The sequence below is a fragment of the Muntiacus reevesi genome, chromosome 1 (genome assembly GCF_963930625.1).
Source record: "Muntiacus reevesi chromosome 1, mMunRee1.1, whole genome shotgun sequence".
Taxonomy (NCBI): Eukaryota; Metazoa; Chordata; class Mammalia; order Artiodactyla; family Cervidae; genus Muntiacus; species Muntiacus reevesi.
The window spans coordinates 49,154,842-49,181,470 of record NC_089249.1 but is presented as its reverse complement, the minus strand read 5'-3'; the positions used below and the strand labels follow the sequence as shown (position 1 = coordinate 49,181,470).

Here is a 26,629-nt window from a genome sequence, read left to right as displayed (position 1 = left end):
TGCAGAAAAATAGGAAACCTAGAAATCAGAGGAGAAGGAAGTTTCTAGAAGGAAGGATGGAGAATGTAAAATTGCTGGAGAACATATAATTCAGAAAGTGCTTCTAAGGTGGGGTGATATGGACATTAAGTCAGAGCAGTGTCCTAACAGGTGACTTGCTCCACATCCTCTAGCTGGAGAGGTACAGGACTGGCCACTGAACTCAGGTCCTCTGGACCTTTTTGGACCCCGAGAGTCTACAACCAAGGATAAAGGTGAGATGGACAGTTCTGGGGAGATAGGAGAAGAAGTCAGGTCCTGGTAGCCTAATTTAAAGGATTCAGATTGGATATTGAAAAATACATACATGGTTACAAAGGGCTGAAATAACTCTTGACAAACTGTGGCTTATTTAGGGACCCCTTTAAAGCAGGCAAGTCACAAGTCACTGATGGGTCGATGGGAAGTGCATATCCATAGACGACAGGCCCACCAGCGTTTGGCTGGGCTCTCAGGCAGGCAGTACTTTTACTCTGCCAGCCATTGGGCTCTTTTGAGAGAGTCTTCATGAGACTGCTTCACCTTGTCCCATTGGGGCTTCCCAGGTCTCTAACCGACTAATTGGAAAAGACCCTGGGAAAGATTGAAGGCGGGAGGAGAAGGGGACAAACAGGATGAGATGGTTGGATGGCATCACCGACTCAATGGACGTGAGTTTAGGTAAACTCCTGGAGTTGGTGATGGACGGGGAGACCTGACATACCGCAGTCCATGGGGTTGCAAAGAGTTGGACATGACTGAGCAACTAACTGAACTGACTGAGGTCTCACTAGTAGTAAGGAACTGGCCTGCAAATGCAGGAGACATGATGAGATGTGGGTTCGATCCCTGGGTTGGGAAGGTCCCCTGGAGTAGGAAATGGCAACCCACTCCGGGATTCCTGCCTGGGAAATCCCATGGACAGAGAAGCCTGGTGGGCTATATGTGATTGCAAGAGTCAGATATGACTGTAGTGACTTAGCATGCATGCAATAGGTTAAATAATAAAGGACATTCTCCTTGAATTGACTCTCCTTGAAGAGTCAATTTTCCTTAATTGACCATAGCTACTATTGACTGTGCTCAAACTACCACACAATTGCACTCATCTCACACACTAGTAAAGTAATGCTCAAAATTCTCCAAGCCAGGATTCAGCAATACATAAACCGTGAACTTCCAGATGTTCAAGCTGGTTTTAGAAAAGGCAGAGGAACCAGAGATCAAATGGCCAATATCCGCTGGATCATCGAAAAAGAGAGTTCCAGAAAAACATCTATTTCTGCTTTAATGACTACGCCAAAGCCTTTGACTGTGTGGATCACAATAAACTGTGGAAAATTCTGAAAGAGATGGGAATACCAGACCATCTGACCTGCCTCTTGAGAAACCTGTATGCAGGTCAGGAAGCAACAGTTAGAACTGGACATGGAACAACAGACTGGTTCCAAATAGGAAAAGGAATATGTTAAGGCTGTATGTTGTCACCCTGCTTATTTAACTTCTATGCAGAGTACATCAGGAGAAACGCTGGGCTAGATGAAGCACAAGCTGGAATTAAGATTGCCAGGAGAAATATCAATAACCTCAGATATGCAGATGATACCACCCTTATGGCAGAGATGAAGAGGAACTAAAAAGCCTCTTGATGAAAGTGAAAGAGGAGAGTGAAAAAGTTGGCTTAAAGCTCAACATTCAGAAAACTAAGATCATGGCATCTGGTCCCATCACTTCATGGGAAATAGATGGGGAAACAGTGGAAAAAGTGTCAGACTTTATTTTTGGGGGGCTCCAAAATCACTGCAGATGGTGATTGCAGCTATGAAATTAAAAGATGCCTACTCCTTGGAAGGAAAGTTATGACCAACCTAGATAGCATATTAAAAAGCAGAGACATTACTTTGCCAACAAAGTTCCGTCTAGTCAAGGCTATGGTTTTTCCAGTGGTCATGTATGTATGTGAGAGTTGGACTATAAAGAAAGCTGAGTGCCGAAAAATTGATGCTTTTGAACTGTGGTGTTGGAGAAGACTCTTGAGAGCCCCTTGGACTGCAAGGAGATCCAACCAGTCCATCCTAAGGGAGATCAGTCCTGGTTGTTCACTGGAAGGACTGACTCTGAAGCTGAAACTCCAATACTTTGGCCACCTGATGCGAAGAGCTGACTCATTGGAAAAGACCCTGATGCTGGGAGGGATTGGGGGCAGGAGGAGAAGGGGACGACAGAGGATGAGATGGCTGGATGGCATCACCAACTTGATGGACACGAGTCTGAGTAGACTCCGGGAGTTGGTGATGGACAGGGAGGCCTAGTGTGCTGCAATTCATGGGGTCGCAGAGTCGGACAGGACTGAGCGACTGAACTGAACTGAACTATTGACAAAGAGTTGGACAGGACTGAGCGATATAGCACACAGGCATTGGTCCCATTGGATCCTAAGAAAACCAAACACTCGGAGCCATTTATTTGTAATTTTTATTTTACGTCCTTGCTCGCATGGACAAGAATATCTGCAAAATCCAGGGACTAGCGCACGATGACGTGTCTTAGATGTGAGTGGTACGAAGATAATGTTGGGGGTCTGTGAGGAGGCGGGAGTGGGGGCCGCGGCAGTGAGGACGAAGGGAGGGGCGAGGGCGGGGCCCCTATCACAGGTTCTCCAACAGCCAGTCCAGCAGCTGCAGCCGTGTGATGTTGCCCACCGCCTCGTCCAGCTGTCGCTCCTTCTCGTACCGTAGCACCAACTGTAGAACCTTACCTACGCTGCACCCCTTTTCCAGGGCGGCTGCCGAGAGCTGAGGTAGCTGAGGGAGGGAAAGAAAGCGGTAAGCGAGGAGGCAGAACATCCCACCTAAGGTCGGGCAGGGCCTTCAAGGCCAGAGAGCATGGGGCGGTCCCTAGCGGCGGGAGGGCCTCCAGGGAGATGCTGAGACTACTTCCAAAACCGGGACACTCGCTGGCTTGTCTGACAAAAGAAAGTGGGTTCCATCACCCTTCATTTAAACGACAACGCCCTGTCCGTGATATGGAAGATGTCCCACAAAGACTAACACTTCCTGCTTCCAGTGGGTGTTTGGTCAATGGTGTTCTTGCCTTCTAAGGATTCTGAAGTTCTTAAGCTCACTATAACATCATAAAATGGGCTCCCATCACCATCCGTAGACCAACATGGACAGGAGAGAAAGAGTCATAGGACATGTAGGTGCTGCTTTCTCAGCCCCATAGGCCAGAGAACTCTGGGATGATAGAGCAGGAAGGTGACTCAAAGATGCATTCAACCTCCATGAAAATGTTGCCCGGAGAGGTGACAGTTGTCAGTTATACAGTGCCAGAAATTAGCGGAGGCACTGCTCATACCCAAGTCTCTGAACTCTATGTTTAATCCTCTTCTCAAGCATAAGATGAGAAAGGCCCAAGCAAGTATTCTCATGAGCCCAGTATATTGCCATTCATCTGGAATCCGTGTGGCAGCAAATGAACCAGCTTTCCATTTTGGGCATTCTGCAACTGACTCTATGAAAAATTCAAAGGGCAGATTAACAGGCCAAATATCAGGTACTTTTTCAGGGGAAATTCCAGGCAGAGACGGAAGTGCATAAGGATACTCTTGAAACAGATGGAAAGACAAGTCTCCGCAAAGAGGAGACAGAATGAAGACTCATTGTACAGCTAAACATGGTCATTGTACAGTTAAACAATAATACCAAATCCAAAATTAAAACTAAAGAGATGGAGGTGAGTAAAGAAACCCAGGAAAACCAAAGACAGAGCAATAGAAATTAACCATATTGAACAGCATAAGAGATAGAATAAGCCTCGTTCAAAAAGATTGAGAAAATAATCAGAGTTCAGGGGCCTATGGGACAGTTCCAGAGGATTTTACATTTAGACCTTAAAGAAGAAAAAGGGTAGTGCAGAAATATATTTAAAGAAATAATGCATGAACGCTTCCCCAATTTGCTAACAGAAATATAGACAAATTCAAGAAGCATAGTGAACTTGAAATATGATGAACCCCCATAACTCACCTCAAGACCTATCATCATCAAATTGCTGAAAACTAATACTTTGGCCACCTGCTGTGAAGAGCTGAATCATTTGAAAAGACCCTGATGCTGGGAAAGATTGAGGGCAGGAGGAGAAGGGGACAACAGAGGATGAGATGGTTGGATGGCATCACTGACTCGATGGACATGAGTTTGGGTAAACTCCAGGAGTTGGTGATGGACAGGGAGGCCTGGCGTGCTGAGGTCCATGGGGTAGCAAAGAGTCAGACATGACTGAGCGACTGAACTGAACTGCAAGAAAAAGGAGAAAAGATCGAAAAGCGGCCAGTGACAAATGGCACATTATACATAAGGGAACAACAATGCCAATGACAGCGAATTTCTCATCAAAAACCACAGAGGACAGAGGAGTGAAGCAGCACTTTTTAAGCACTAAAAGAAAAGAACTGTCAAACCAGAATTCTATGTCCAGCAAACATATGCCTCAGGAATGAAGGTCAAATAAAATTTCAGATTAAATTCAGAGAATTCATTGCCAGAAAAATGCATTCTGTTTCCTTGCACAAAAGGAAAATGGTATCAGAAGGAAACTGGGAACATGAGGAGCAAACCAGCAACAACAGAAATGGTAAAAATCTCAGGATAAATGATGAACGATTTGCCTCCATCCTTTAAAATGTTTTATGGTTGAAAGCAAAAATAATATTGCCTAAGGATTTTAGGCAATAAAATTAAATAGATTTTAGGCAGCTAATTACATAAAATAACAGCAGCCTCAGGCAGAAGGGTGAAGGGCCCCATAGAGCAGGAAGATTTCTACATTCTAGCCTAAGTGGTCACTGTTGACTCTAAGTAGACTCTGACAAGTTAAGTATGTGGATTGTGGTACCTAGAGAAACCACTAAAAAACTATGCAAAGAGATATAGCAAAACACAACAGATAGATTAAAATGGAACACTGAGAAATGTTTAAAAATAATGCAAAAGAAGACAATCAATGGAAAAACAAAAAGGAAAAGCAGACGAAACAGAACTAACTGTTTAATCCCTGGGTGGGAAAGATCCCCTGGAGAAGGAAACGGCGACCCACTCCAGCATTCTTGCCTGTGGGGCCACAAAGAGTTGGACGACGACTGAGTGACTAACTCTTTCACTTGGCTTCTCCCTGCTGGGCTGCCCTCCCTTCCCAGTTGTGACAACAAAATACGTCTCCAGGCATGGCCACATGTCCCGTAGGGGCGAGACTGCCTCCAGCAGAGGACAGTGGAGTTAGGCAAAGATTTATTTGATATGACATCGCAAGTACAAGCAGTGAAGGTAAAAACTAAACTAGATGTCATCGTTAAGAACTTCTGCTCTTTGAAACACTCCAGTAAGTAAAAAAATAAGCTCCAGACTGAGAGAAAGTATTTGCAATATATATATATATATCCGGTGAAGGACTTGTATCCAGAATACATCAAGAATTCTTTTAACTTTCTAACAACCCAAAGTATGGGCAAAAGATTTACAATTTAAATAGACAACTCACCAAAGATTATATATGAATGGCTAATCAGCACATAAAAAGATGCTCAACATCTTTACTCATTTTAATGTAAGTATGTCAAATTAAATCCACAATCAAAACCCACTATAACAGTTATAATTAAAAACAGAACAGAATAATGTTGATGAGGATATGGAGAAATTGAAATCAACAAAATTGCTGGTAGGAATATAAAATGGTACAGCCTCTTTGGAAAACAGTCCAACAGTTTCTTAAGAAATTATACTTATCATAAAGTGCAGTGGTTAAACTCCTTGTCACCCAAGAGAAGTGAAAATGTATACAAAGACTTGTATGTGACTGTTCATAGAGGCATTAATCATATTAGCAAAATAATGGAAACAACCCCAATGTCTATAATTGGTGAGTAGATAGAGAAAACATATACAATGAAACTCTATATAGCAATAAAAGGAATGAACTGCTGACATATACTGCAACATGGATAAACCTCAAAAACCTTATGCTAATTGTGGAGAGCCAGATGTAAATGGCTACATACTTTATGACTCCATCATTTTCTAAAATGAAAGGCACATCTGTAATGATAGAAAGCAGGTTGATGGTTACCAGTGACTGGGGGTGAAACTGAGAAACAGCCTAGAAAATTCTGAGACAGAGAAATAAGGAGTCTCTAGTACTATCAGATATTAAGACATATGACAGAATTACAATAATTAAAGCAATATGCTACTAAAATAGTATTAAACTAGTAAGAACAGATGAATGACTCAATGGAATAGAACAGAAAGCCTAGGGAAAAAACAAAGACATATTGGTATCTGGAAAAAAATAAGACTGAATCCCTATGTCACACCTTGTGTAAAAATGAATTCAAAATGGATCAAAGCCTTAAAACATTTTTTAAAAAATCATAATTGTACTAGAAGAAAGAACACATGGGAAAGGTTTGTTTCTATCTTGTAGTGAAGAATGTTTTCCAAAATATGACACAAGATCTAGGAAAAATAAAAGATAAACTATCATATTTGACCACATAAACATTTAAAATACTTCTCTTAAAATACTTGTTCATGGCAAAAACAACAAAACGAAACACCAATCAAAAGTCAGATGATTAAAATATCATATGTAATATCACAAAGGCTATTTTCCTTGTATTATGTAAAACTCTCACAGATCCATAAGAGAAAGACCAAACAACCTAGCAGAAAAAAATGGGCAGAGTTTACAAACAAATGATTCATCCATGAAAAAGGAAATTCAAAAACGGCTCTTAGGAAGTTCCCTGGTGGCCCAGTGGCTAAGACACTGAGCTCCCAAGGCAGTGAAGCTGGGTTCGATTCCTTGTCTGGGAACTAGATTCCACATGCCACAACTAAAAGTTCACAAAAAGGGCTCAGTGCGGCCAAATAAAGATTTTTTTAACAAACAAAAATGGCTCTTAAACACATTAAAAGATATTCACCTCATTCCTAAAAAGATAAGTGCAAAGTAAGGCAATATTTGGCAAAGACCAAAAGTTTGGCACAGACCATAGGTTAGTTACTGTGCGGGAAAGAGGTGATCTCATTTTATTTTAACAGGTGTGCGAATTGGTGCACCCTGGAGAAAGAAATGGCAACCCGTCCCAGTATTCCTGCCTGGGAAATCCCAGGGACAGCGGAGCCTGGTGGGCTACAGTCCATGGGGTTGCAAAGATTCAGACACGACTTAGCGACTGAACAACAAATATGTATTAACTTGTATGCTGCATAAGCATTTTTGGAAAGATAAACAAGAAATTGATCAGAATGGTTTTCTCCAGGGAGGGCAATGGAATGGGGAGATAAAAATGAGAAAAAGTCCTTAGTTTTAATTGTGCATCTTTTTTTGTGTGTGTGCCTTTGGATTTTGAAGTATGCACACATTACCTATTCAAAAATGGATATAGGGACTTCCATGGAGGTCCAATGGTTAAGACGCCTCACTGTCAATACAGAGGGCCTGGGTTCCATCCCTGGCCAGGGAACCATGATCCCACATGCTGCAGGGCGTGACCAAAAGTTTTTTTAAATGGATACAAATTTGTTTAAAGGAATTGAACTCATGGATATGCCGGTATTAGCAGATTTAATCACCAGCATTAGCATGAAAATAGTTGCCTATATTAATTAAATCTCTTTCCATAAAAAAAAAAAACCCCACCACAACTCATATTTACATAGTTTCTTTGATGTGTAAGCCATCCAACTTTTCTTAAAAATATGCTGCCGCTTAGGACAAATCTACTCATCAGGTGACATTTGCATGTGCTGTTGCCCATGTTTCCCACTCTTTTCCTTTAAGAAAATGTGTGTGTGTGTGTGTGTGTGTGTGTGTATTTAAAAGGAAGCCTGCAAGTCTACTGTCTCATTCTAGAGAATTGTATCATAGACATTCTAATTAAAAATAATCTAAAACCAGAATGTATTGTGATTGTTACATAGGATGAAGTTGACTTAAAAGATTGTGTCAGATCAAAGTCTGTTTCACACACTGTACGTGTGAAAGCCATGCTTCCTTTTAGACTTTTCATCAGTCTAAAGCTTTCCTGAATATTGGCTCCTCTGCTAATTGCAACTTATGAAAATAATTTGGTGGCTTAGACAGTAAATAATCTGCCTGCAATGCAGGAGGCCTGTGTTGGATCCCAGGGTTAGGGAGATCCCTTGGAGAAGGGAATGGCAACTCACTCCAGTATTCTTGCCTGGAGAATCCCATGGACAGAAGAGCCTGGCGGGCTAGAGTCCATGGGGTCACAAAGAGTCAGAAACAACTGAGTGACTAAGCACACACACAAAATAATTTGTTTTACAGACTGGAAAAACAGTGAACAGACAGAACTTTCCAAGCAAGTACTCTTAGGTATAAATCTAAGGTTGGATCTCCATGCTCTGTCCTCTGGCCCAACGTGGAACAGGCACACAGATCAACTGGGGGTTTTGCTAGGGGTTCTGATTCAGCAGGTCAGGAGTGGATCCTGAGGGTCTGCACTTGCCAACGTGCTGGTGCACAGAGACGCAAGGAACGAGTCTCCAGGGTACTGTTACTGCAAAAGGAGCAAGTCTACAGGAGAGAAGGCAGTTTCTCGTTTAGGCTGAGTGCAACCTATTCTGTGTGCAGTACAGTCCTGTGTCTTCCTGGTCGTCAGATACACCAAGTAACCCAGTTACAAGCGCTAGTAACCCCATGCATCAAACAGAGAAAGCCTCTTCCTCCATATCCTCTGGTTTCTAAGAAGATGGATGCTTTTTATAATAACCCCAGCCTCTGGTGCCACCTCTTATTACTTAATTGGTAAATGCCATTGTTCCACTTCTCTTAATTGAGATGAAGTGATATTGGAAAAAAAAAAAAACAAAAAACCAAACCCTAAGAGAGAGAGAGAGTGTGTGTGTGTTGTGGGGATGGTCTCATTAATTTCCCCACATTAGCACCGAGCACCAACTATGTAAACAAAAGCTTCCCAGACTCAAAATTTCCCTTCCATGAGCAGTTCTGAGGGCTTAATTGGGAGAAGAAAGGAGGTAGAAAGCATACTAACCTTTATCAGTAAGAACAGTAATAAGCTGATTTTCTGTCTACCTTATTCTTTAGTCTTACTTATCAATTGATTCAGAACTTAGGGTGATGGGAAGAGGGATGCTGTTTACTGAATCCCTTCAAATCCCCAATGGCTCCTAGATCACCAGCAAGGACAGGTACAATAGGCTTGAAAACACCATGAATCTAGACCCTTCGCCCCCAGCCAACACATCCCTGGGACGCCTTCCAGCGTCTCCTTCTCATTCTTTGGGCAAAGCCGTCCTACCCAGAGTTCAGTCTGAGCCCAGACCTTACTCTGATTCTTTCACCAACTCACTTGGAGGCTCCTTATTTGTGCATTCCCATCAAGATACACAGAAAAAAAGAGAAAAAAAATTGTATGTCTTCTTTTCCCTTTGACACACCTCTTATTGGGCAAAATCTAGTTTTGATTTACCCATTGGCTTGGCTATGAGTTTTGAGCTTCGAATGTTTACTGTTCCCATCCTACCCTTCTTGGGGCTACCTTCCCATTTGGAAAGAAAAAGCACTTAAAACCCTAATTAACCATAATCAATCTTCCCCAAACCCCTGGCTCTACTGCCTTACCTTCTCCTGGATTCCTTCATCGTCACTAGCCAAGTACAGAATAGGGACGTTGAGCTCAGAGGCAGCTACCCACTGAAGAACAGCTTGGAGCTGCTTGTTCTGCACCGTGTCAGTCAGGTTTTGGTTGTTGACGATCACCTTGGGTGCTGCACACCCTTCGGGGGGCTGTGCGGATAGACCCATCTGTTCATTGTGGATAACCTGGTAGGCATTCTGCAGGAGCGTCTCTGCTGTCCCTGTGCCCTTGGTGGACAAACACTCGTATAAACTCTCCGGGAAGGCTGACGTTGGCCTGCTGGCATCCCCGGACTTGTCGTCTCCCAGTTCTGCCAACGGAGAGTCGCAGGACTTGGCAATGATGAGACACAACTTCATCACTGAGTCCATCAGATGGTCTACCATCTGCCCGTTCATGTGGCCATCAAGCTGGTTAGCCACCATCTTTGTGAGCCCCGCAAAGGCACCCCCAGGCTCATCACATTCATTTGATTTGGTGGGAGAAGGGGTTACGGGTCTTTCACACTGAGGGCTGTTGTCTTCCTTGGTTGCCTTGGGATCACAGCTATGGTCGCTCTTGAAAATGGTCTCACTGAGCAAGTTCCGGATAAAGTTGAAGCAACTGCTGATTAGGTCCTTCTTTTCCACTTCTTCTGGGTCAGCTCCCACTTGGGGAGACTGGACGCTGGACTCATGGGAAACGGCCGAAGACTTAGTGGGATACAGGTTGGAGGTGCCAGCAGCTTCGAGGAAGCTCTGTGGATCCATGTTACCTCCCTGGGCCAGGTGGTACTGGATCAGAAGTAAGGCAGACACAATCAGGTCCTTGGCCCAGGAGTCTGAGTCGCACATAAAATTCTCAGGTTTTCCTGGGCACTGCACAGGGAGGCTGAAGTTGCAGGGGTCAAAAGGGCAGTGCAGGGGAAAGTCCGGCACAGGTTTATGCTGTCTGTTGGGAGTCACGAAGGGTAAACCCTGGAGGCATGCAGACAGGCCTTCCTTCTGCTGGCTGCTGTGCCACAGGGTCAGCCCCTCTTTGATAATGTGCTCCCCTAGAGTTTCCATGCAGGACTTCTCAGGTTTAGGTGTGGGGGTGCACACTTTCTCTCTCACTTTACCTTCCGATTTCATGGAGGTGAAGTTGACGTTTCGGTGTTTAGGCTCACCCATCCCTTTCATAGAGATGAGGGAGTAACTTTCAGACTTATCCTTGGTTTTCCTGACTGTCTCAGGGGATTTCTTGGCAAATATCACCGAGTAGAGTTTCCCCAACATGGCGTCCATGATGTCCGTGGCCTTCTGGCTTCCGTGAGAGAAGAAGCTTCTTTTCACGGCTGAGACAAAGTCCGTGTCCGTCATGAGGGTCCCCGTGACGTTGTGGAGGTTCTTCATGAAGGAGTCGATGAGGTCGGAGACCACCTCTTTGGCGTGCTTGATCAGGACCCTCTTCAGCACGATAGTGGCAATGGTCGTGTCCTTCACCTGGATCTTCAGGGTCTTCATGATGGACACCATCATGTCGGACACCACGCTGTTGGCGTAGGTCATGATCCCTTGACTGATGGAAGCTGTGAAGTCATTGGGCCTTTCATGCCCTCTGAACATCTTTCTCTCCGCCGGTAAGGTCCTTCCTCCCTCTTTGGCATCGCCCGAGTTACGAGATTCAAATACCTCCTTGTAGAAGAAAGACTTCTTACAGCCAGGCCTGTTGTCTGGACCCCTGCCTCCCTTGGTGCTCTCCTTGATCTTCAAAGTGCTTCTGTATTTTAAATTTGGGGGGCTCTGTAATGTCCCCAAGGCTCTGTCACCAGAGCCCGGAGCCTTATCCGATGGAGTGTTTTTGGAGCACGCGGTGACGGTCTCATTTACCAGCTCCGACGCCACTTTGCTCAGGCTCTTGGTGGGTGGGGGCTCATCTCCCATGTACACTGACTGATGGACACACCTGTTCTCAGAGCCGTCAATCCTCTCGTTGATCTCCTTGCGGGCCATGGCGATGACAAGATTTGTGAGGCGGTTGGCGTAGAAGGAGACTTCATCTATGGAGTTCCCGTTGCCGGTGTGCATGCTGGGGCCCTGGTAGGGGTTCTCTCTGTGACTCATCTCAAAATGCAGCCTCCCTGGACTGCCCCTGGAGGTAGTGTTGTAATAGTCCACGCAGAATCCTTTGCGCGGGTCTCCTTGGCTGACCATTTCCCTGCCGAGCAATGATTCTCCGGGCTTGAACCTAACATCTTGGAATCCTGCTGTGCTTTTTTCCAGGTCTCTACGCAGCCAGCTGAGCATTCTGATGGGATCGTGTGAGGCTTCCTTAAAAACAGACAAGGATTCATCCGACTATAACAAAGTAGAGACACAGGATATTCAGGACAACCTAAAAGAGCAGTCACAAAAATGATCGCCCCTCTCACGTCTCAACTCCTCCATCAACCCAACAGATGGAAGCAACATTTACTGAGTGCTTACTATGTATCAGCCTTCCCTAGTGGCTGTCAGTAAAGAATCTGACTGCAATGCAGGAGACTGGAGTTCAACCCCTGGGGAGTCGAGAAGATCCCCTGGAGAAGAAAATGGCACCCCACTTCAGTAATCTTGCCTGGGAAATTCCATGGACAGAGGAGCCTTGGAGGGTTACAGTCCATGGGGTCACAAGGGTTGGACACGACTGACTGACTAAACCACCACCACCACCTACTATATATCAGGCACTGTTCTGAGTACTTTAAAATTAGGACCTCATTTAATATTATTCTGTGTGTGCACATGTGTGCTCAGTTCATGTCTGACTCTACAAGCCCATGGACTGTAGCCCACCAGGCTCCTCTGCCTGGATTTCCCAGGCAAGATGATTAGAGTGGGTTGCCATCTCTTCCTCCAGCGGATCTTCCTAACCCAGGGATTGAACTCACATCTCCTGCATTGGCAGGCAGACTACCAGGGAGTCACCTAGAAAGCCACTATTATTCTGACAATAAACTTAAATGCTAGCTTTCTTATTATCCACATTTTAACAGAAAAGGAAATTGAAGAACTGGCGGATTAAGTTAGTTACTTACCAGAAGTTACACAGCTAATCACTGATGGAGGAGGAGTTCCAACTGGACCAGTGACTCCTGGGCCCCTGCTCTCAGTCACCTCTAACAACATAGATCCTTAAGGTCTGACCCTCGTCGGCTATAGAGTTCGAATTTGCACTAAATCAGATTTTGCATGTATTGCTATTAATTACTATTTTTATGGTGGAGCTGTTTTACTTAGGTCTCTTATGACAAGTATAGGGCTTCCCTGGTGGCTCAGACAAGTAAAGAATCTGCCTGCAATGATGGAGACCCGGGTTCAATCCCTGAGTCAGGGAGATTCCCCTGGAGAATTGAATGGCAACCCACTCCAGGATTCTTGCTTGGAGAATCCCGTGGACAGAAGAGCCTGGCAGGGTACAGTCCATGGGGTCACAAACTGTTGGACATGACTGAGCAAATAACACTTTCACTTTCATTACAAATATAGTTTTCAAAATATCAGAAACTTCAAGGACAGTGGTGCAGAGTTAATCACTTGGCCGGGCTACACAAGCACAATCTTGATATGCTCAGTGGCTTCCAGTACACTATTAGGGATGCTTAAGTCAAGAATCTGATTTGTAACTGAAGAATTTATATCTGTGGGACAAGTTATTAGTTTTGAGTGAATGCAGAGTCTTGGTGGATGCTAGCTGTGCTAAGCATAGGCACACATTTATGTGTTGACCTAATTTATAATCTTCACTTGAACATAGGCTAAAATAAGAATGTATGTGAAAGTGTCCTATTTACCATCAAATGTAAGGGATCACTGTAATGATTGGAGTTACATCTCTCTGAGGATAACCACAAGTACTGCTCATCTTTAAAGAATAATTTGGCATTTTAAAAGGGGAAAGGGGGAGGTGGGAGGAATTGGGAGATTGAGATTGATGCATATACACTGTTGATACTATGTGTAAAATAGACAACTGATGGGAACATAGTATACAGCGCAGGGAACTCTACTTACTGCTCTGTGGTGACCTGAATGGGGAGAAAATCCAAAAGGGAGAGGGTGTGTGTGTGTGTGTGTACACACACACATATATATGTATTAAGTGCTAAGTAACTTCGGTCTTATCTGACTCTTTGCGATCCCAAGGACTGTAGCCCTCCAGGCTCCTCTGTCCCTGTGAGTCACCAGGCAAGAATACTGGAGTGGGTGGCCATTTCTTCCTCCAGGGGATCTTCCCCACCCAGGGATTGAACTCACGTCTCTTATGTCTCCTGCATTGGGAGGCGGGTTCTTTACCACTAGCACCACCTGGGAAGCCCCATATACATATATACAGCATCTCACAGCTAGCACGTGGTGGGGGCCAGGATTCAGATCCAGTTCAGACTCTGAAATTAGCACTCTCCACCCCTACAGTCAACAGTCTACTGTAATGTCTGGATGACTTGGGAAGAAGACAAAAGCAGCTGGACCGCTACAGCCTGGTTTAAGCTGCTTGTGGACCACAGAACTTGGTTCAAGTCCTCTAGATTGTTCTCCTGATTTGAATAATAGCTACTATAAGGAAATTGGTATTCGAGTAGAAAACTATGCACAGTTTATAGCATACTCTTCCGTGTTTTCTTGATTCTGATTCTCTTGGAAATACCTGGTAACTCTTGAAACTATAGATAACTGTTAGCAATGCAGTATAATTCTTGTCTACACACATGTTAATTCTGACCAGGAAGGAATGATTGACTTTCTCTCCCACTTTGGAAGAGGTCAGTTTTGCTTCCATTTGCACAGTTCATTCCAATATTCCTGATTTACATACATGTCTTTTTTCTTTTGGACTCTCCTTAGAACTGCACCATTAATGAGTTAAATAAAATCTAATTAATGAGTTAAATAAAATCTTTCACATGAGTCTATTTTATGTTCACCAGTTCAGTTCAGTTCATGTACTCAGTCGTATCCGACTCTTTGCAACCCCATGAACTGCAGCACGCCAGGCCTCCCTGTCCATCACCAACTCCCGGAGTTTACCCAAACTCATGTCCATTGTGTCGGTGATGCCATCCAACTATCTCATCCTCTGTTGCCCCCTTCTCCTCCTGCCCTCAATCTTTCCCAGCATCAGGCTCTTTTCAAATGAGTCAGCTCTCCGAATCAGGAGACGAAAGTATTAGAGTTTCAACTTCAACATCAGTCCTTCTAATGAACACCCAGGACTAATCTCCTTTAGGATGGACTGGTTGGATCTCCTTGCAGTCCAAGGGACTCTCAAGAGTCTTCTCCAACACCACAGTTCAAAAGCATCAATTCTTTGGTGCTCAGCTTTCTTTATAGTCCAACTCTCACATCCATACATGACCACTGAAAAAACCACAGCCTTGACTAGATGAACCTTTGTTGGCAAAGTAATGTCTCTGCTTTTTAATATGCTGTCTAGGTTGGTCATAACTTTCCTTCCAAGGAGAAACGTCTTTTAATTTCATGGCTGCAGTCACCATCCGCAGTGATTTTGGAGCCCAGAAAAATAAAGTCAGCCACGGTTTCCACTGTTTCCCCATCTAGTTGCCATGAAGTGATGGAACTGGATGCCATGATCTTAGTTCTCTGAATGTTGAGCAGGAGAGTCATTATTTCACCTTTCTCTGAAAATGATCTTTTAACAGTTTTGCAAATCTTTGTCAAGATGTCCAACATATTTCCCAGTCAGAAGGAAAAGGGTTCTTTAACCTCTGGACAAGTGAGTTGAGTTTTCTATCTCTGATCCTAAGACTCAGCACAGAGTCTGTGCCAGTCATTCATTACTGTCTCTCAAGTCCAAGTCTACCCTTTTTAGTCTTGCTTTGTGACTCTGGGGCTGGGCCCTTTAAACATTTCTCCTTGGGTGACTGGCTTTGTTGGCAGAGGGTGCTGGAGGGGTGCCACCTGGTCATCACGGGAGGGAGGGGCTTCCCTCTGGCCACCTGTGCCCTCTGGCAAGTGTCTTGAGCACCACTGGGATGCAGGTTGCTGTCCTGCTATAGGGCATGCTCTCCAAGGAGATCTGAAGCAGCCTTGGTTGAGGACAAAGGGACTTTGTGAGCCTTAACTTTCTTCCCTGTTCACTGTTTCATCCTAGGGTATTAGCTGTTTCTGCATTTGCTGCTTCTGGATCTTTTATTGGAGTCCTCTTTCACAGCTTTTAGTAGTTAACTTAGTTAAATATGTCTTACTGAGTGGTTTTTTAGTATTGAATTCCTGATTTGGTTTCTTTTTTCTGATGGGATTCTGACTTAACAGTACCTGATACTGAGTAAGTGTGGAATAAACGTTTGTTGAATGATGAGGGCAGAACAACAATATCACTTAGATGAGTTTATAATTCTAAGAATTTTGAGGCATCCTACACATCTATAAGCTTGGAATATTTCTGTTTGAGTCTCTTTCTATTAGAAGACTAAAGTTTTCCAACTGTTATACATGTTTTTTTTTTCATTAACTGTGGCATATTTATCCTACTAAATATCACATTATAGGATTTTTAACCCCCCAAAATTATACATGGATTTTTTTTTATTCTAAAGGAGTTAATTTTCCCCCCAAGAATTTCATCTTCAAAAATTAGAGGTGGTGGGACTTCCCTGGTGGTCCAGTGGTTAAGATACTGTGCTTCCACTGCAGGGGACATGGGTCTGATACCCGGTCAGGGAACTAATTCTTTTCGGTAATTACCCATAATGTTTCACGTAACAAAAATAATAAACCTGCTTATTGTTGTTGTTGCTTAGTCGCTCAGTTGTGCCCAACTCTTTGTGACCCCATGCTGCATGCAGGATGGCCAAAATTACAAAGGAAAAAACAGAGGTGGCGGTGGAGAGAATAAGCCTACTCTTATTGGCACTCCACATATTCCTAACTCCGTATGTATAAGGAGGCTGACCCTTACCATTTTCCAGTCTTGGGGTTGGCTGTCTCCGGGGGAATAGATGTCAACTTTGCATACTCCATTTTGGCTTTGTAACCAGTCAACCCTATCCGACATCTGGAAGTGGAAAAAAGGAGAAGGATCATCAAAAGGGCTAGTTTCATGGAAGTGAGGAGTAATAAGACAAATGACTGAGATGAGGAAAACAAGAGTGATGCTCTCCATAGACAACTGTCCTGAGAGTTACTTCAGATCCACTTAACTCTGGACCTCTGCATTCTCAGCTCCAAACCACAGAAAGATTTCCTTAGAACATGTATCTCTAGTGCAAGGCCAGAGGCTGGTGTCTTCTAGAGGTGCTTAATACAGATTTGCTCGTGAATGAACCTGAGCATATTCTGTGTCCTGGCTTGACCACCCTTTCACATCTTGGATTTTCAGTATATGCTCGAAACTCAACTTGATCAAAAAAGAATTAACTGACTTTTCCCTCTCTGCTCTTGCCCCACCAACTTTTCTAAGTAATGCAGGCTTCTTTGTAATTGATTTCTAGAGGACTAACTTACTTATATTAGCAATAAGTCTAGGATGGCTTCTTTAAGAATAATCCCTCTTCCAGTTAGTCAAAAGTCCTGGGGGAATTCTCAGCCTCCATGGTTCCACCAAACTTCTGAATGGCAAGAGAAGGGAGATGTCTTATGCAGCAGCCAGAGGGCCTTGGAGGCAGTGATGTCCTGGCTGATGTTTTTCATAACCCTGCCAACTCTTTGCTCTATTTCCTAATTTCTGTCATGGCACCACCATCTACCTGGTCTTCCAGAAAGCTGATCTTTATTTTACATGTATTCTTCCATCCCAAGCCTTCCTCTAGCTACTGTTTCTCTCTTTTCTTATTTGTAGTCATTTTTCTTGAAACGATTGCTTATGCTTACTGCTTTCACTACTTCGTCTCACCAGTGAGCACCAAACCCCTAATCCATGGGGGATTAGACTGTGGGTTTAGTCTCATCGACTTTCTGCAACACTGCATCTTATCTGATAGTTCTTGAAAATGTGACTAATTATCATACTTGTCCACCGATAACCTACAAGTATGAGAAGCTTCTCTTTGCCCTCTTTTGTCAAGTCAGAATTCCATTATCAGGCTTCCTCACTGACGTTTCCTTTCTTTTGTTGTAAGTGTGGCTTAGGCCTATATTTCTCAATAAACAAGGTGGAATGAGATGGCCATTTTTTTTCTCCTCAGTGCCCCCATACATCTTTGTGAATAGACACACATATTTATATCTTGTTTTTAACAGATACACTGGCTTAAAATTCTGTGAATATAAAGTTTAAAAGCTTATTCTAAACAGTGAAATTATGTAAATAATTGCTTGAAATAAATGGAGCATTATTCATGATTCAATGTGTGGTTAATTGGAAATATTTGCTTTAAAGGACTTCAGATTTTATTTGTGGAGGGTAGACATCTCCCCACAAGCAAAACCAACACAACTCAAACACAGATTATACACAATTTAAACTTATTTATATAAGTGGGTTTCCAGGTGGCTCAGTAGTAAAAAAAAAAAAAATCCGGTTCAATCCCTGGATTGGGAAGATCCCCTGGGGAAGGAAATAGCAACCCACTCTGGTATTTTTGCCTGAGAAATCCCATGGATGGAGGAGCCTGGTGGGCTACAGTCCATGGGGTGGCAAAGAGGTAGACACGGCTGAGTGACTGAACAACAACATTAAGTAGGTTTATTATTTTTGTTGCACAAAACATTATGGGTAATTATTAAAAAGGAAATATCTTTCCGGAGAAGGCAATAGCACCCCACTCCAGTACACTTGCCTGGAAAATCCCATGAATGGAGGAGCCTGGTAGGCTGCAGTTCATGGGGTCACTATGAGTCAGACATGACTGAGCGACTTCACTTTCACTTTTCACTTTCATGCATTGGAGAAGGAAATGGCAACCCACTCCAGTGTTCTTGCCTGGAGAATCCCAGGGACAGGGGAGCCTGGTAGGCTGCCATCTATGTGATCACACAGAGTCGGACACAACTGAAGCGACTTAGCAGCAGTAGCATAAGATCTTTCAAGAGCTATCTGTTCATGCTCCCAAAAGGATGTGGACTTGTTTTTATACCCCAATCACTAACTTAGGTCACTGATCTGGGGAAAGAGCTTCTTTCACTCTTCCTAACACTGTGATACAATAGATTCCTTGAACAAGCCATGGGTTTTACATTATGATTAGACCTTAGAAGGATCTTACTTAAAAGCACTGAATCAACTATTTTAAAATACCAAATCTGAGAGACTAATCCTCAGAGAACCTTATTTCACTGGTTTTAGAGTTTGGAAACAAGTGGATAAAACTTTCTTTTTCTCTTTTTAATATTTATTTGACTGCACCAGGTCTTGGGCTTCCCAGGTAACTCAGTGGTAAAGAATCTTCCTGCCAAACAGGAGCAACAGGAGACATGGGTTCGATCCTTGGGTCGGGAAGATCTGGAGGAGGGAATGGCAACCCACTACAGTATTCTTGCCTGGAGAATCCCATGGACAGAGGAGCCTGGAGGGATACAGTCCATGGGGTCACAAAGAGTCAGAGACACGACTGCAGCCACTGAGTATGCACGCACACACCCGGTCCTTGTTGCCCCGTGGGATCTAATTCCCTGGCCAGGGATCAAACCCAGGCCCCCTGCATTGGGAGCCCAGAATCTTGGCCACTGGACCACCAGGGAAGTCCCAGCATTGAATTTCTTAAAAGCTTCTTGGGTGATTCTAACAGACACCTAGAATTGAAAATCCCTGGGCTTATATGGAGAGATCCTCTCTGCAACAGACTTGACAGCTCTAGAAATACAATTGTTTATTCTTTAAAACATTTTTTTCTGAGATTTTGCAAGCTTCTTGGTACCTTATTTTAATGTTTTTTTAAACCCCTAACAATGAAGTTTTTACTGTCTATGAAGGTAAACCTTGTTTTGTCTCTCAGCAGCTCATTGTTTTATGTAAATATTCATACGCTTGACTCATCACCATGAATAAAGAAATGGAAGGCACTGTTCCTTGGCCATAGAAACAAAAGACTTAGAAACAGGTTGCCTAGATTGTTGACAGTGCAAGTCTCTTAATCTCCGATTTACATTTCATCTTAATGAATGACTTCTAATGGAACATGACGATGTCAATAGGATCTACTGATTTATTTAGGCTACATGCTCAGTTGCTCAGTCGTGTCTGACTCTTTGCAACCCCATGGACCTCAGCCCACCAGACTTCTCTGTCCAAGGGATTTCCCAGGCAAGAACACTGGAGTGGGTTGCCATGCCCTCCTCCGGGGGATCTTCCTGACCCAGGGATCGAACCCGCATCTCTTTTGTCTCCTGCATTGGCAGGCAGATTCTTTACCACTAGCGCCACCTGGAGAGCCCTATTTAGGTTACACTGAACAATTAAAAAGCAGAGATGAAAACGAAGAACAGAAAGTAGGGAAGTTGTGTGGTCACTTACTCTTACTGAGGACAGGTTCTGAGATATGAGGAAAGCTCTGGATTAATTTCTTGTTGTCTTCACTATTCCTAAGTTTACCCACCTCTCCTTCCATGAAATATAAGGAATCTGCAATGGAAAGACACAAATAAAAATGACTAATATTACCTATGAACTTTATTGCTCTCATTACCAAATGATTTTGACCTATTTTCACACATGATATGCAAATGATGAGCACAAAATGATATTCACATTCCAAGTACAGATATCATTCTTGCAGTCTCATGGTTCATACATGACAATGAGAGAGTCATTTCCTAGGCAGGTTGATAAGAAGTCCAGGGGTCCCCAAGGAGAGAGGGGTCTGGAATTCTCAAGGAGGAAGAAAGGACAAACTTTTTGCCCTCTACATTCCTTAGGATTACATAACAATAATATATGCTGCTTGAGGACAATCTCTGGAAAAAACCTGGCTAATCCTGTTATCTTAAAATGTAAATTATGGGAGTAGGCCTAGTGAGGTCTTTACAACCTCCATGCCTTCTTTTGATTCACTGTAATAACTAATTGGAGAGTATATAACCCCATTGCTAACACTAGCAAGGCGGTACTCTTTCTGCCCCTTCTGATGCCTATGTCAGAAGCTTTCTCTATCCCTTTTATACTTTAATAAAACTCTATTTCACAAAAGCTCTGAGCGATCAAGCCTTGTCTCTGGCCCTGGATTAAATTCTCCTCCTCCGGAGGCCAAGAATCCCAGCGTCTTTTTGTGGTTCAGCAACAGCCTTTCAACAACAAGGGTTTTATTATTTGACCAATTATTTCTGAAATGACTATGATTATTCTCCACTTTCCAATCATTGGCAGACAGACTTATTTAACAACAAGGACACTGAAAGCTTTTAGTCTAATCTGAAACTTGGTTTGAATAGGAAGTCAGAAGTTCAGTAGCTAGAATGGAGAGTAAGTGCCCTGAGCGCGTGGATCTCAAAACACTTTGTAAGTTCTCCTCTGAGGATTCAGGGGAAATGAGTCCTTTTGTGGCAAAGGGAATTCACAATTAATGTCAAAATCAGCTTCCAGATCAATTATCTTCCTTATAATTGTCTGCTGAATGAATAAATATATGAATACTGCCTATTGCTAATTCTGGATAGCTCAATTTTTCTTTCTTAAACTGGAGAATCTGAGAAAAAATAAATGACTTGCTCAAGTCTGATAGGGTGGTAAGGCTTTCACAAAGTTTGAATCCTTTTGAGAATATGCTCACCCCAGAGACTTACTGAAGGTACAAATATTTATCCAATGATTTATTAACAGATCTCCTATCCCAATAATAAAAATGAATCAATTATCTCAAAAGTGCTCTTATACTTATTTCACACTTACTCGTTACATAGATTCAGCAAACACTTCCACCTACATATGTCCAGAGGTTTTTATTCTATTTTCTATATCCTCTGCATGTTTGTTTGCATCCATGAAGTTTGTTTTAGACTTTAAATTCCCTAAATTGTCCTGGATAACAGTGTATGTAACAAGGTACTTAAATGCCATTTGATGGTAGTGGTATTCAGACTTCTAAATATGTATACTTATCTCATAATGAAATGGAAAAGAGAGAAGGAAAATCTAGAGATTTGAGTTAATGAATGGATTCATCCATTTCCTAACTTCAAAGTGGCTGAGTGATATCCTGGAATTAAATGGAAAATAAATGAGACAAATGATGCTGTTATCTATTAACTTTGATGAGGAAAGAAGGCTAACTATACACAATGTGAAGATAAATGGACCTTGAGAATCATTTGTTGTAACATTCTCATTTTAAAGATAAGGAAACTGACACCCATAAAGGGACTATTAAAAGCAATCAATATATTCATTGAAATATTTACAGCTCTGCAGGTTAACCTTCTGGAAGCTAAGAATTTTTCTTATGGCCAATAGGGGGACCCAATGGAACAATAGGGCTGACCTAAAATGTTCCTTTAAAATGTCAATGTGATTATCACCTCAGTGATAACTGAGGAGCACAAACCATGAATGCCAGCCAGGGAGGCATAAATAATAGAGGGGCTTGGATATGGAGCTGTATCCCAGACCCCAGAGTTCCATCTCAGGGCATGTTTCCTGTGTTCATCATAAGCAAGAGCTCCTGTTTACTCAAGGTTCCTAAGCTCGCAGAAATACTCAAATTACAGGCAGCATATGTGAAGCCTTTGCAGAGTTGAGATATATCTGATCAAGTTTTGAAATTTACTAGACCACTTTCTATTACTGATTTTAAAAAGGAAGAATATATTCTAATATGTTTTATTTTTCTCTCATTCCCTTTCTCTAAATGCGAAGTATACAGTAGACACTCCATAAATTTGGCTGTTGATGAAATCAGCCTCATGCGATTTTCTTTAAATTAAGGATTAGAAGATTGTGAGCTCGTGTGTGTGTGTATATCTTTTTCTCAGTGGTACCATTCAGTGTAAAGCTTTCCTGTGATTTCCTATATTTTCACTTCCCCTTGTTAATAACTTCTCTCTCCATTGCCCTGTTAGTACAGACGTTTTCTCCACATAGCTATATGAATTCTGCCTCGCTCCAGTTCTCTGTTGTATAGCCAAGGAGTCGGAAATAAGACAGGATGAAAGTGGATGAGAATTGGGACTCAGAGCAATACTAATCTGATTTTGCTATCAGAGCGCTGAAAAAAATCAAACAAAAAAAAACAGACAAAAAAAATCTACCCCACCCCCAACATTTGGAATAGCCCACACATGAATAGGAAAAGTCAGCATCCAGTCACATCATGAAATTGAAAAGCAGATGCCCTCATGTCTGCAAAAGTATGGCCAAGGAGATCTAGTCCATCTGAAACAAAATTAAAACTTTTAACAGCAAAGATGGTAAGTAGCTATCATCTACTATCATTGTGCTGAAGGAGAGGCTCATTTATTTCCGAAGATTCTGACATGACATTAACTGGGACAAGAGGGAGGTGAGGTTGAATGTTAAGTTACCCATTCCTTGTCACTGAATTCTCCATTTTAACCACAGAAGATCAGAAAACAGGCTGTCTTATCAGTCCAGTGGGATCTCCTACCTCTGCAGCACTGGAAGAGTGAACCACAGAAGACTCCAGAAGATACTTTTAAAGTCAACGAAGATGCTGGGATGTTCCTGCTCAGCTCAAGATCTTGTTTCCTCCCCCAGACTTCCATGTACCTCCCCCTTGCTGGGACTGGAGAGTGACATCAGAATCACAGCTGGTGATATCACTGCTTCTATAGCAACAGTGGTGACACTATCAGAAACTTAGTGATCATCAGACAAGGGGAGAGGTGAAGATACACTGCAAGGCCCTGATGCTTAGTTTGGAAGAACTGGGCTTGCTTTCTCCAGACTGATTTTCTTGTTTAAGTGTCTAATTTTTGGTAGGGAATATGGGAGGGGGAAGGGGCTTCCCAGGTTGGCTCAGTGGTAAAGAAACCACCTGCCAATACAGAAGACCCAGGCTCCATCCTTGTGTCGGGAAAATACCCTCGAGAAGAGAATGGCAACCCACTCTAGTAGTCTTGCCTGGGAAATCCCATGGATAAAGGAGTCTGGCAGGTTACAATCCATGGAGTCACAAAGAGTCGGACATGACTGAGCACACACACATAGGAGAGGGGTATGCATAGTTTATGCCAAGGGATTCCACTAAAAAGAAAAATAAATATTAGGTATTATCACATCCAGATGGGTGCAGAGAAAAAAGAATTGAGGGTCTACTAAATTTTTATGCAAAGCCCATGGAATCACTTCCTTCTGTGGGATCCAGCTTGGACTCAATTATGAGCCTCTTTCATTAAAAAAACATTCTGAGATAGTTTGCTAAACTGATCACCTCTGGGTTATAATAAATCTGAGGTCAGAGGTATAGTAATACTACAACTCTTGACCCGAGAAACAGTACTGAGATTAATTGGGTCAAGAGTATTTAGTTGGCAAATTTCTAGGCTTGAGGAGACTTTGTTAGTCGTACATTCTCTTTGGAATGTTATAATAACTTAGGTACACTTAATGACTCTCTGAGCAAGGCTATACGATAAAGATTAAAATTGTTAATGAATTAAAAAATGACATACTGGTTTATTGCAAGCTTCCTTCAACAAAGTGATGTAAGGATGACCTTTTATATTATGTGTCAGTTTCTTTACCTTTAAAAGAAATTGGGTATGTTGATCTCTTAAGAACCCTTCCAGCTCTGACATTTTGTGATCTTATGTGTTCGTTCAGACGCTCAGTCACGTCCCAATTCTTTGGGACCCCTTGGACTGTAGTCTGCCAGGCTCCTCTGTCCATGGGATTTTCCAGGCAAGGATACTGGAGTGGGTTGCCCTTTCCTCCTCCAGGGGGTCTTCCCAACCCAGGGATCGAACCTGAGTCTCTTGTATCTCCTGCATTGGCAGGTAGATTCTTTATCACGGCACTAAGATCCCTTCCAGCTCTAACAGTCTATGATCTTGACACTTGAGTGGTATGTAAACAGAGAACATGTACACAGGTATGACACTTTGTAGCTGACAAGGCACCTTCACATCCATGTCATCTGATCCTCACAGTAACTTTGAGGAAACAGGACAAGTGTTCTTTTGCCTGTTTGCCAGGTGCAGAATCTTTTTTTTAATTTTTATTTTCTTAACACCAAGAACATTTTGTATTGTGGTATAGCCGATTAACACTATGATAGTTTCAGGTGAATAGTGAAGGGACTCAGCCATACACATACATGTACCCATTCTTCCCCAAACAGCCCTCCTGTCCAGGGAGGTGGGTGTAGAACCTCACCCAGTTCACCACACATACCTGGCAGGCTAGAGCTGGGCTCTAATATTCTGATTTTTAAGTCGATGATCTCTCAACAGTATCATGCCACTTGGAAACTAGTATTGAGCATACACGGCACTGTTTGACTTGGAGATGAAACGTATTTGACAAAAGTACACAGGTGTTAGGATTGTGACTGATGACAGTGGGATCTGTCAGTTTACCAGAACCAGGAAACTGTTTCTATTCACATGGACTCCAAAATCAAATATTAGCAAAATGTAAGTGCTAAGTGAACACAGGATGAAGCCACAAAATCCGAGTGCAGCATTAGGAAACATCTTTGAAATAATCAAGTTATTTTCCTCTTCCAATTCACTTGGTAAGATGACAGGTCAGTAAGTAGTGGGAGTGAGGTAGAACGGGACCAAACAACCTTGCAAACCTAGTAACAAGCCACTCCCACTCACTTCATGTCTTTTGTTCATCCTAGCAAGGCAACCTCCTTTCTTAAAACACAAAGCACTGAAGAAATGACCAAGTCTGAAAAGATTCCCCCAAAGGAGCTTGTTTTCTGATATGCCCTAGGTAGATGTCTCAGGACATGTTGCTGATCGCTGTTCTTATTCCGGAATTTTGAGAGGCTGCCACGAAAAAAGGATTTAAAAACACAAGTCTTCATCTTCTCTTTCTGGAATTTCGGCAAGCTCTAGATACTACTTTTTAGAACAGTGCAAACTCCCAAGGATCCACAATTAAAAGACTATTACACACCCGTTGCTCTAGAGAGAGCCATCTTGAATTTCTTCCTAGAAAAATGTGCAGATGGCGTGTGCGAACCATCTGTCACGTCCGACTTTGCGACCCCATGGACTGTAGCCCGCCAGGATCCTCTATCCATGGGGATTCTCCAGGCAAGAATACTGGAGTGGGTTGCCATTTCCTCCTTCAGGGGAGCTTTTCCAACCCAGGGATCAAACCTGTGTCTCCAACAGGTCTCCTGCATTGCTGGCGATTCTCTACCCCTGAGCCACCGGGAAAGCCCTACTAACTTTTACAAGACATTTCGGGAGGTTCGCAGACTTCCGGAAGCCCGCTCCTGGGTCAGAGTCCAAGTTAAAAATCCCTGGATTCATGTCGGTTGGTGAGATAGGGGCTTTGGTAAATCATAGTACTTAAAACACAGGTGGAATGATACAACACGTCAGAGAAGTCGTCTCCGAGGTCACCCACGAGCAGAGACTTGAGCTCGTGACACGCCGCAGGAAAAGGGAACAGCAAGAGCCAAGGCCCCGGGGGACGGAACCTGCTCTTCGGACTCCACGAACGCATCTTTCCTCACGTGTATTTCTCTCCCTCACCTTTACTCTCCGCGTCCCCGCCCCTTCCAGTCCCCGAGTCCCCGGCTCTCTCCTGGAAAAGCTTCCAGGGCTCAAGTGCCGCCCCAGCGGACACTTTCAGGGAGCGATGAACTGAGAGGTGGGGAAGCTGGACTGCTGCCCTTGATTCGGTCTGTGGTTTATTCTGAACTTCAGGTTCCTCGAAACTCCGACGCCATCTTTACGGTCAGCTCCTGACATGGAACTCTGATCTCAAGACTTCTCTCTTTTCTCCCCTTTCCTCCGGGTCTCCCTCACATCTCTCAACCCCTTCCCGCGGTTTCCTACGCGCTCTTCTGAGCCACCGTCCACCCCACCCTCGGACCCGCCCCTTCCATTTCAG

The 26,629-nt window shown here is 43.2% G+C and overlaps 1 protein-coding gene across 2 annotated transcripts; it reads right to left on the bottom strand.

Annotated features, from left to right (window-relative positions):
* Positions 1 to 2,481: 2,481 nt before the first annotated feature.
* AKAP3 (A-kinase anchoring protein 3) lies at positions 2,482 to 26,581 on the bottom strand. Of its 2 annotated transcripts, none has more exons than XM_065942527.1 (5): positions 24,947 to 26,581; positions 20,117 to 20,224; positions 16,625 to 16,720; positions 9,691 to 12,024; positions 2,482 to 2,822 (listed from the first exon to the last, which is right to left on the bottom strand). In XM_065942527.1, the coding sequence occupies exons 3-5, from the start codon at positions 16,718 to 16,720 to the stop codon at positions 2,667 to 2,669; spliced, it is 2,586 nt and encodes an 861-aa protein (XP_065798599.1). In that variant the 5' UTR covers positions 20,117 to 20,224; positions 24,947 to 26,581; the 3' UTR covers positions 2,482 to 2,666. The 2 variants fall into 2 exon arrangements, with proteins under 2 accessions (XP_065798599.1, XP_065798608.1); XM_065942536.1 differs by having other exon boundaries at positions 9,691 to 11,997.
* Between the last annotated feature and the right edge of the window lie 48 nt (positions 26,582 to 26,629).